Consider the following 12,230-nt stretch of genomic DNA (forward strand, 5'->3'; position numbering starts at 1 on the left):
CTGTTTCTTCCACCTCTATCCTCGTTCCAAGCTTTGTTTAGCTCTGACTAAATGCAATGAACAGTAGGTGTAGCATAATACCTGATACTTAAGCAACATTCTGCCCTCTTGGGGAGGTGGGACACATGGCAGTGCTGCTGGTTTGACTTGTATACTACTAAACATCTGTGTGATATCTTGTATTGTTGGCTATCTCATTATGTGTATATATGTTGTAAATATTAACTGATTGATAGCTTTCTCTGACCTGACTTCAATGGCATTTTTAGCCTTATCTCCTATTTCCAACAGGAACCTTCTGCTCTTACCAAACTGGATCATTTTCCATCAGACCTGTGCTTTCTCATTTCCTTGTGTTTAAGTTATCCTCCCTTTCTGGAATTCCTTCCTAGTCCTGTCATCCTCACCTACAAGAATTTTATCTATCCTTTTTTTTAATACTTACCAGAGAATGTTTATTATTGATTTTTTTTTTTAATTTTTAGAGAGGAAGGGGGTTAGAGACAGAGAGACATCGATGTGAGAGAGAAACATCAATAGGTTACCTCCCATATGTGCCCCAACTGGGGATGGAACCCACATCCTGAGTATGTGTCCTGATGGGGAATCGAATCTGCAAACTCCTTGGTGTACGTGACAACGCTCCAACCAACTGAGCCACCCAGCCAGGACTTTATTCTTCAAGGTTCAGTTCACATGTTACCTCCTCTGTGACTCTTTATCTCTGTATCTACAACTGCATTAACCGACTTTTGCCCTAAACATCCATAACCCTTAGGGCAGTGGTTCTCAAGTCAGAGCAGCTCTTCCCCCCAGAGGACATTTGGTAATATTTGGAGACGTGTTTGGTTGTCACAATTGTTGGAGGGGAGCGCTACTTGTCATTTAGTGGGTAGAGGCCAAAGATGTTCCTAAACATTCTATGGTCCAAAATGTCAGTGGTGCCAAGGTTTAGAAACTGCCTTAGAGTTTGTCAAATTCGTAGGCTTGTGTTTTTTACTGCTTGGAACTGTAGTGATTTGTTTATAGACTTAATCTCCCCTCTTCAATTGAATTAGTTGGTGAAGGCAAACTCCAGTCCCAAATCTCAGCTTTCTTGTTATTAACTTCACATTAGGGTTTAATCCTCGAGCCTGTGGCCTGATCTTAACCATTCAGTGTAATTTAGGACCAGAGATAAAGAGGTCCTCAGTGTGGAGTAGGTGCACTGCAGTGAGGCAGCCTGCTCAATTTCTCTCCTTTTTATCTCCAGGTATTTTAATCTGTGATAACCTGGGAGACAATATGATACAGAGCATAGAGTGAGCATTGGGATCAGGAGAAAACTGGGTTTCTGTTCCAGCTGTTGCATTTATTATATTGTTTTGGTCACTCCATTTCATATCTTTAAGCCTCAGTTTCCCTATTTCTGTAATAGATGCCAGTGCCCCAGTGTTTTTCCTCACATAATCATCCAGTAAGATGTTAGATGCAAAGTTGCTTTGTAAATTGTGAAGTCCTATAATAATTACCCATTCAGCCACTGGTTTATAAGTGAAAAGAGAGGATGTGTGTCAGCTTGCTGTAGGAGCACCACTGTCTACCTTCTCAGCTGGTCCCCGGCCACATACTGCAGCTTTTTAGCCATAACTGTTTCAGCACCAGCTCCAGCTGTCCAGCACCTGTCCAGCTCATTCTCCTCAGTATGCCTCCTTTGTTTGCAGCCTTCATTCTGTTTTAGTTGTCTGTCTGCAGTATTTCCAAAACCAAAAGTGATTGACTTTGCCTCTAGAATACAAACGAGTGACATGGCATCAAGTACATCCTGACAAAAGCGTGATGAAGACCACATAAATTACCTTGGTCATGGGGGAAAGCTACAAAACAAGACAGCTTGTACTTTAGAAAGCCATTAGTATATATAGTCCCTCATTGTCTTTTTAAAGTAACAAAGCAGTGTTTTTAAGCACTGGAAATCTCAGTGAGCTTTCTCTGACTAAATGGACACAGTGCAGAGTGAAATAAAGCCAGAGACCCTCATGTCCCTGGGGTCAGGCCAAGTGCACCCTCCCACTGATTTGCAAGTGATCTTCAACTAGTCTTTGAACCTAATCAGGTTGATAATTGAGTGACCTCTTAGGATTGTAGTAAGAATCAAATGAGGTGAGGGACAAGGGAACTCTTACCCTAGGAGAGAATGTAAAATCTAATACATTTACAGGGAGCTTCTGAGTCACAGAATGTCAGCTGTGTCAGGGGCCAAAAGGTCCTCCTGCCCAACCTTTTCCCTTGACAGATGGGGAAACTGAGGTCTAGAAAGGGAGAATGCTTTGCCCAGTGCCACTCAGCTAGGTAGGGGCCCACGTGGGTGTAGAGTCCACATCTGATGTGCTTAAGGGCTCTATCCATGACTGGAAGAATCTGGGCACCCATTTTTTCTGAGTGGACAATAGTTGCACTCAGAAATATGTTGTTGGACTTTATTTAAACCGTGTTCTACAGAGCCCTACTGTTACCGGGGAGATAATGAGGAGACCTTGGTTCTTTTCTTCTTGAGGGAAAGATTTCAATCAAGAGACAAAGTACAGCAAAGCAAGCAAGAATTTATTGACCGCAGCAAAAATATACTTAGGATAGAAAAACAAGGAAGAGCATAGATGAAGTAACAGTTGAGCCTAGGCTGGGCTGCTCTGGCTCACTGAGAAATCAGAGAGAGAGAGAGGAGTATTGGAGACAGGCTCAGGGGGTAAGCCTGGGACAAGCTGCTGATGCCTGTTGCTCCCCTGGTTGCAAGTCTTGTGGGGTCCCCTGGGAAGGGAGGAGGAGATGGCATTGGCGTGGTGGGGGTGGGGAGCTGTCACTAGGTCCTTTGTCCTGAGCTTATTTATCCCTTTCTTGCAGGCAGGAAATCTTAGGGGAGGTCTCAGGGGAGTGTCTCAATAGAATATTCATCAGCTTTCCAGATGTGCTCTTTCAGGGTTGTGGTATCCACTGATTGGTTGGTGCCATGGCAGGGGGTCATTATTCAATGTATTTGGTCCTGAGGCAACCAGGGTGCCACTTCTCTGGTTTTGCTGTTTGTCTGGGCCTGGAGCTGGAATACAACCGAGGCCTAGATGTTATCTTTAGAACCACAGGACCAGCGATATGCTGGGGGAGGATAGGTCACCCTGGGGACAGAGTTCTTGTTTTCCCAGTCCCCCCCCCCCTTGCTGGGCATTCCGGACTTCCTGCCCTGGTGAATTACTGTACCCTAGTTTCTGTACCTAGCCCATCTAACACAAACCGTTTACTCTCAAGTGTCCTTGGTTTAAGGAAGATAGGATTTACTAGGTGGTTGCAAACCGCTGTTTAACAATCTCTCAGTTTCCTCATTGTGCTTGTCCTGGAATTTTCCTAGCTTTGACTATGCTATAACACTAGCTGTCTCACCATCACTTCAGCCAGTGCCCCTACACGTTTTTCTGTTATTTCAGAGCTTTGGTGCAAAAATTGAAACTCAGTAGTCTTGATGGTCTTTAAATGTAAAGGTCCTCTCAAGTACTGAATATCAAAGAACACTGGTGCCTCTCCTGGCCATCCTAGGAACATTTTTGCTTACATTTAAACATTTTAATTCAGAAATGTCAATTTCTTTGTTTCTAAAAGGTCATAGTCATGGGCTTTTTCTTTTCTAGCACAGAGAAACTGAACCTCATTTTTCTTAAATTTTAATACTATTGACTTTCACTGTCAAAGATAAGTCCTCCCCCTCCTTTCCTCTTGAGTGCTTGATAGATTTTTGCCCCTTTCATGTAAACTTCTCTTCTCCCTTGATTTCTTTGACTTTGTATTTCTGCATTACCTTGCATCTCTGAGGATTTTTTGTTTCTTACTGGTTCCTCTTTTCCATCACTGAGTTGTCTTTCAGATGAGCATAAGGCCTACAGCTCCTCCAGGTCTCTGGTTTGGTGAGTTCTCTGGGGGAGAAAATACAATTTTCCTTCTACCCTTCTGACTGGACTAATAATCAAATTGACACAAGACAGGTTAGCAGGAGAAAAGCAAAGTTTAATAAAATGTATACCTCCTATATATATGGAAGAGACCTGGGAAAACTGAATAACTCCCCAAAATGTCAAGCCATTACTTTAAATATCACCTTCAGCTAAGGACAGAAGGTTTGGGGGATGGCGAGTCAGTTGTGGGAAGTTACCAGGCAAAGTACAATAATCAAGAATAAGGTTATTATATAGATTTCAGTCCAGGTCTTTACCATTGATAGTAAATGCAGGCCTGATGTAGTGAGGGAAACACCCATACAGATGGAGATTTCCCTTATAAATGTGAATGTCCTTTTACAATGTCCTTCTACTTGGTTTTCAGAGCTTTTCTCTTGTATGCTGTTTCTTAAAATTAACCAGCCTGAAATAATCAATACCCCAAAGAGGCGTATTTTGGGGTAGCAAACTCTGCTCCCCTTTAGTACCTACAGATTTCCCTCACTAAATCTCAGTCCACCCAGTGCTCTGGTTTCTTGGATGTCCAGTTTTCAGCTGTTTTCAAAACTGATTTTTTTCACCACTTTCTCTGTTATTGCTTTTTAGTTCCCCACTTCCATTCATTGCACCATCATTCTTTTATCCCCCTAACTAGAAACTGGGGGGGAGGAAGAAACTTGACTCTGAGAGTTCTTTCAGCTGGCCTAATAATAATCAAATAAACATGAGATAGATTAACAAGAGAAAATAACCAAATGTAATTATATACATATGTATGGCAACCCAACATACCTGAGAGAGTCAGACACATATGTGAGAGGGAAGTTTGTATACGACGTTCTGAGCTAGGGATTAGTTAATGCACTTCCGGGCTTCAAAAAGTAGTTTCAGGGAGAGCACATGTTGAGCAATTATTAGTTTGTCCTACCATATAGATATGTAAAAAGTCATTTCTGGTGATAACTCTTAATATGGGCCAGGCTCCTAAATTCTTCTAGATAGTTGGGGGTGGGGCTCTGGACAGAAGGTTTTTTTTGAGCCCTCAGGGTCTTGGTTGCCCTTAGCTCATAATAATCTGCATACTATTTAGGCACATCTTGGGGTGGTGTGTTCTAAACCCCTACAAAACCTTGGCAAAATCTGACTTCTCTGACCTCACACTATTTTTACTTATTTTAATACCCCAGATCTCTCTTCTTTATATCTGTGATTCTAATAGCGGGGTCAGGCTCTGGTCATCTTTCAGCTAGATTTCTTTCTTTTTCTTTTTTTAAATTTATCTTTACTGTTGAACGTATTATAGGTGTACCCTTTTTTCCCCTCCATTGACTGCCTAACTCCTGACTCCGCCCTGCTGTCCCCACCCACCCACCCCCATCAGCTAGATTTCTGCACTAAACTTCTCAACTCCTATCTTTCTCCACTATATTCCCCTTCTGATTAGTCTGGCCTGTTGAGACTTATTGAAATCCCATCTGAAATCTTTTTCAGAAAAAGACAGAATAAAATTAGATTAGTAGTCTTTCTTTGTCCCATCCTCATCTCTATTAGGGATTGGTTGGTGCTAAATATCAAGCCTTTCCATTCTTCGTCTCCAGTTCAAATGATCTCACTCCTCATGTGATGAGGTCACCTATTGGACTGTCATCACTCAAAACTGATTATGTCTAAGATCCTAAACACGATATCCCTGTGATTGTTTGAGGCTCACTATTCTAACAAAAAGCAAGAAATAACCCTTGTTTCTAAAACTGGTTACCAAGCAATAGGTGGAATTTTATTTCTCTTTTCCCTACTCATGTTCTCCTAGTCCTCAGCTAACTACTGAGATATTGAGGTTTCTTTTCCTGGTGTGATGACTCAAATTTTCATTCTAAGGCATCAGACTCATTAGTGTTACAGGATTGTCTGGGTTTCTATTACCTTTACTTCAAGGACATGCCCCTGTGGGTAGAAGGGAAGAAACTTGCCCAGGGCTCTATAGTCAGTAGATGGAGCCTGGCATTGACATTATGGTCTCGTGGGAAAAGCAAAGGCTTTTAAATCCTTGCCCTGTTACTTAAATGTGGGATATTGGAAAAGTTACTTAACCTCTCTCTAAGCCTAAGTTTCTTATCTTCAAAGTAAGAAATGAAGGTATCTACCTGAGAGGACTGTTGTGAGGATTAAACATAAGGTGCTTAGGTTATAGTTCCTGGCACAGTGTAGGATTTATGCTTTTCCCCTTTTCTAGCCATTTGGTACCAGGCTGGCTTCTTTAGTTCAAGGATTGCTGGCTTTTACTTTTCAGTCCTTCCTCTACTTCATAAACTAGGAAAGAGTGTGAACATTTTGTTATCTACTGCAGTTTAGAAAATCCCTACTAGCTTTTAAAAAATATTAATAGCCCTTAGTATCAGGATGGATCTGGCAGCCATGTGCAGAAGGAACTGCAGGCCTTAGATCCCCAGGAGGAAGCTAGCCTGTGTAGCTGGGAGATCTGGAGATGGAATTTTCCACCATGTGGTCATAGTTTTCTTATAGGTGTTACAAAACTGTTCACTGGCAAGGGCTCAGAACAAGGAGAACTAAGCAAAATTGAGTCTCCAGAAGAATACATTAGGTCCCCTGTAATGTGGAAGGTGAGCATCTATTGTCTTGTTGCCAAGTTCTAGCTCACACTGTAGCAGCTTCCTGTTCTGCTTTAAGTTTACATTAGGCCCAGCTGATAGGGATAGCCTTCTCATTTAATTTGTGCCTTTTAGTGTTTGTCCTGGCCCAAACATCACATCATCACTTCTTTTTTTAATCTTTGAAAAATGCATGGGAACACTAGGTGAATGCCAGTCGCTTTAGACCTGAGGGCAGCTCAGGCTTTCCTCTGTCCCTGAGGCTCTTGGACAGGCCCTATGTGGAGTCATATTTGAGTAATCAACATCTTGAAGTACCCTGCTTTCAAATGTGTGAGTAGGGAATAAAGCAGATGGGTTGGAAAAACTTTTTCAGGAAACCACCATTTTACGTGGGAAAAAAGAACAAAGAAATAGACTAAAATCTTAACAGTAGTTGTCTTTAGATGGAAAGATTAAGTAAAATATATTTTCATTATTCTGTGGTTTCCACATTTTCTAAAGTGAGCACATTTAGTATTGCTTTTATAATAGAAAAAAGAATTTTAAAATAGCCATTTTAAATTACTGATAAACAGTGAAGTCCAAATGAAAAGTATCCACAGTTTGTAGTGTGATTAATAAACACACAACAAGTAAATACCAATTAGGCCAATATTTTTAGAGTTAACTGGGTCAAAGTGCAACTGTAAAAAAAAAGAGTTGTATATGCTGGTTGAAATTTGTGATAAAAGATTCAAGCCACCTCATCTCCTTTTGAAATGTAACTGATAAAAAAAAAACAACTAAGCCCAGCCGGTGTGGTTCAGTTGGTTGAACGTCATCCTATGAACCAGGACTTCACAGTTTGATTCCTGGTCAGAGCACATGTCCGGGTTTCGTGCTCTGTGCCCAGTAGGGAGTGTACAGAAGGCAGCCAATGTTTCTCTCTCTCTCTCTCCCTCCCTCTCTCTGAAATCAATAAAAACATATTTGTAAAAAATCAGTTTTAAAAAAAGAAAAATTTCATCTTCTGGGCATTCAGTAGCTTAATCAAGTTTATACGGTGCCTGGGGTCTGAGAAAAGAACCATATTTTACAGGCTTGTGTTCTCTTAAGTGGCACAAATGTTTGGGATGCTCATGATTGGCATATGGGGTCCATAGTTTGAGGAGTGTTCCCAGTTAGCATCCTCTGGGTCCCTGAAAGGAATGACAAAAGTCACAGGTCTTGCCCACACTCAGTGGGGGAGGAGGGTTTTGTTAGGATGTGAATACCAGGAGGCAGAGATCATAGAGGCCACTCTGAGTCTGTCTGCCATAACTATCTAGTTTCCTGTGTCTTTACCCTGAACAGTGCGTGACACATTCTAACCTCTAATATTTGAATGAATGGATGTAATGGAACTATTATATTTCCAATTCCTGGTTTAAATTTTTTAATTGATTTTAGAGAGAGAAAAAGGAAGAGAGGGGAAAAAAACAACAACACAGCAATTGGTTGCTCTACTTATTTATGCGTTCATTGGTTGATTCTTGTATGTGCCCTGACCGGGGATCGAACCCACAACCTTGGCGTATCGGGACAATGCTCTGACCAACTGAGCTATCCAGCCAGGGCCCAACTCCTAGTTTAAGCCCTTTTCTTCACTTCCTTCTCTTCTGTTTCAGAGTTATTGATTTGTTTTTGAGAATCCTCTATTTTCATCTTCCTCATGGATGAACTTCAGGATGTTCAACTGACAGAGATCAAACCACTTCTAAATGATAAGGTAAAGACTATTGTGTTTTCACTAAAATGTAGAGACTACTCTTTTCACTAAACTCTCTCTTCTTCTGTGATTAGTTCATTTCTGTATAGTAACTAACTCAAAACATATTTAGCTTGACTTTCTATGGAGAGAATACTTTTTAAAATATATTTTTTAACCAACCATCTTTTTGATACCTTTCCTCTTTTTTTTTTTCTTTCCTCCTACTTTATTTCCATGGGCCACGTTGAATTAAGTTATCCTTCAGATTTTCCTGTTTCACAGATAGAGATATTAAGGGGAAAAGTAATAAGGCAAAGTTAAGTAGGGGTTTGACTTAGAATACAAGTGTCTTGAGTTTCAGTTTCTATAAGGAAAACTTAATATCCATGGCTGGTGAGGTGCATAGGCTGCAGCACTCTCCCTGGTTTGTCAAGTGTGATGGGACCCTTCTGTCAGTGTGGAGGTTTTCATCAGGGATGCCTGGGTGTTGGTAGTATACCTCATTTTTATTTTAGTATTGGAGAAATATACAAAATAAAGAGTGATGTGATACAAGTTACCAAAAGGCTAAGAAAGAAAGGCTTGCTTATCTTCTATCCGGTCCCTATTCATTCAGTAAATGAGCCTGAAATTCTTTCTTTACAGTCCTCTCCTTTTGGTTTATTGTCATTGTCCCCTATTAAAATACTCTTGTAGCTTGGTGTGAATGACTGCATGACATTCTTTCCTGAGGGAAGTATTGATGAAGATTGAGGGTAAAATGGGTGAGGTTGGGATGAGGGGTACACCAAAAGATGCTGTTCCCTGTTACCCCTTTTTTCCCCCCGTTTAAGTAACTGCCCTTTATTTTGCCCAAAGGAAAGCCCTTCACCTACAACTTCTACGGCTGTTGACTTACTATGTGTTTTATTAATTTGCTGTTGAATCCTGTCAGCTCCATTTTCTTCCTTGCGACATCATCTCTCTATCGCCACTGTGCTCAACCCTTCCTTTATCTTTCACCAGATTTTTTGCTCTTTTCTTTGGCAAGCTGCACACTTTATTTAGCCCCCTTTGGTTTCTTCTGCTGCTTTCCCCTCATGTTTTAAAAAAACTCTCCTTTAAGTACTGTCTTTTGGTGCATGTGAAGGGCTGTCCCAAAAATGATGTGCCACAAAGAGAAGGAAGGAAATAAAACCTGCTTTTTTAAAGCTTATGTATAGCTTACAAGGCAGGTAGCCAGTTCATCTTCAGGAGGTTAGTAACCTATCATAAATCTGGCTGATCACCAGAATCAGCAGGGAATTGTTTCTAAATACAGATTCCTGGGTTCCACTAAATTGGAATCTGAGGGGAAAACAGGACACACACACATACACCTCTGTGATCAGTGGTCCTGCTTGTTGGAATTGCTTGGGGAGATTTGAAAATTACTAATGCCTTGGTCTTACCTCCAGAGATTCTGATTGAATTGTTCTGGGGTATGGTTGAGCTTTTTGGCGGGGGGGGGGGGGGGGGGGGGGGGGGTTGAGCTTTTGTGAAAACTTCCATAATTGCCCTGTCTCAGTTGGTTGGAGCACTGTTCGTTCACCAAAAGGATTCAGGTTTGATTCCTGGTCAGGGCACATACCTAGGTTGTGGATTCGATCCCCAGTCAGGGTTCGTACAGGAGGCAACTGATCGATGTTTCTCCTTCACATCGATGTTTCTCTCTCTGAAAAATAATCAATAAAAACATATCCTTGGGTGAGGATTAAAAAACAAAAAAACTCCTGTAATTGAGAACCGTGCCTAAAGTGATTCTGATTAACCAGTGTTGGAAACCATGACCTAATGGGTCTCAGATGTTTGAGAACTGGGGCACAAATGAGAGGAGTGCCCTTTCCTGACCCTGGAAGTCCATAGGATGCCTGAAGAGGCACCTATACGAAAGAGTTGCAGGAGTTAATTGACTGAATAGCTCATAGAGAAAGCATCTGGAAAAGGATAGGTTCAGTGAATGTTACCGTAGAAAAGCATTAAAGCATTACATTAATTTCTGGATCTTCCTCTCTGTGGTCACAGTGATGCCTTAGCTGTGTCTGATGTGTGCCCAAGTGCTCTGGACAGAATTGTGCCCCTCTTCTCCCAAATTCATATGTTGAACCCCCCCATGTGACTTTTTTTGGAGATAGGGTCTTTAAGGAGGTGATTAAGGTTACATGAAGTCATAAGAGTATAGCCCTAATCCAATAGGATTGGTGGTGGCCTTTTAAGAAAAGGAAGAGAGCGTGGCCGATGTAGCTTAGCGGTTGAGTGTTAACCGATGAACCTGAGGTCATGGCTTGATTCCCTGTCGGGGCACATGGCCTGGTTGCAGGCTTGATCCCCAGTAGGGGGGTATGTAGGAGGGAGCTGATCAGTGATTCTCATCATTGATGTTTCTATCTCTCTCTCCCTTCCCCTTCCTCTCCCTGAAATCAATAAAAACATACTGTTTTAAAAAAGAAGAGGGAGAGAGAGAGAGAGATGGCTGCTATGTGAGGACACAGCAAGATGGTGACCATTTGCAAGCCAGGAAGAGAGCTCTTAACAGAAACTAAACCCTGCTGGAGTCTTGATCTTCTATTTCCAGCCTCCTGAACTGTGAGAAAATACATTTCTATTGTTTAAGTCACTCAGGCGGCCCAAGCAGTCTAAGAATTCAAGTAAGCTATGCCTCACTTTCCAACATCTATTAGTTCCTCTTTGAAATGCCTGTGCTGTTCCTAACCATTTCCCATGCTCCATCTCTCTCCCTGAGAAGTGGTCCTATCCAATCACTGTGCGTGAGAGCTCCCCTGCTCCAGTGAAGCTTTACAGACGTAGATTGGCAAGAGGCCCTCTTTGGATGGTGGCATTCCCAAACAAACAATTCCACCCCAGTTAGTCCCCCCAGCCCCCCCTCCAATACATCAATACTTCTGTCCTTGCCCAGCAAGTGGCTACTTGTACATACATTGTGAAAGGTATAATGATGATAATGCCGCTCATCCATTATTTCATTTGATCCTGCCAATAGCTTGGTGATATGAGACACACAGATCAATTATTCCCCTATTGCTGGTGAGGAAACTAAGGCAAAGAGAGGTGAAGTAGCTTACTGTGATTGAGTGCCTAAGAATGCCTGCTGTAAAGTCTTGCCACTAATAATGGTTTGGGCTAGAGAATTACTTATTGTGGGAGACTGTTCTGTGCATTGTAGGGTGTTTAGCAGCATCTACCCACTCACTGAATGCCAGTAGCATCTCCCCAGTCTTGACGGTCAGAAATGTCTCCAGACATTGTCAAATGTCTCCTGAGGGGCAAAGTTCTCCCCGGTTGAGAACCACTACTATTAGAGGATAAGCCTTCAGGTTTGAATAGGCATAGATAGATGTCTTGAGGCTTTTTGTTTTGGGGAGGTTTTTTGTGTGTGTTTTTTTTAACCTATCCTACTGTTATTTATTAAGCACCTTTTATGTGCCAAGTGCTTTACATACCTTCTCTGTTTCAGTCACTAGAGTATCCCTCAGAAGTAGATAGTATTGTTCCTCACTTAGCAGATGAAAACCTGACAGAGAGAAGCTTGCCCTGTCAGTAAGTGGCAGAGCCAGGACTAAAACTTACATCTTCCATACTCCAAACCCGAGGCCTTTCCACTATATTCACTCTGTAGGTGGTTTGGCGTCGCCTCTGTGGCTTGCCCCGTCTCTTTAACAGAAGCCTAGAGATGTACATTACTTCACTTCCTCTTTCTCCCCATTCTCCTCATGGATATGCTCTGAGCCAGACATTGCTCTCCTCTTCCAGGCTTCCAGGAACTAACAGAAGGCTAGACCCAGCCTGATATGGAGAAACTTGTCCTGAGGTGACTGTGAGAAAGCAGTCTCAAAATGGCTTTAAGTGAGGCTTGTGTTAACTTTTCTCTTGTCGTTTATTGGTATTTTTCTC

The 12,230-nt window shown here is 41.9% G+C and overlaps 1 protein-coding gene across 1 annotated transcript in view; it reads left to right on the forward strand.

Moving 5' to 3' along the window:
• The window catches only part of NDRG3 (NDRG family member 3), a 61,078-nt gene that overhangs the window by 8,988 nt on the left and 39,860 nt on the right, over positions 1 to 12,230 (forward strand). Inside the window, exon 2 of the mRNA XM_087818751.1 lies at positions 8,218 to 8,318. Coding sequence (XP_087674877.1) covers positions 8,262 to 8,318 — 57 coding nt within the window. The 5' untranslated portion in view covers positions 8,218 to 8,261. The remainder of the gene's footprint in view (positions 1 to 8,217; positions 8,319 to 12,230) is intronic.

This window comes from Miniopterus natalensis, chromosome 7 (assembly GCF_054644295.1).
Source record: "Miniopterus natalensis isolate mMinNat1 chromosome 7, mMinNat1.hap1, whole genome shotgun sequence".
Lineage (NCBI taxonomy): Eukaryota > Metazoa > Chordata > Mammalia > Chiroptera > Miniopteridae > Miniopterus > Miniopterus natalensis.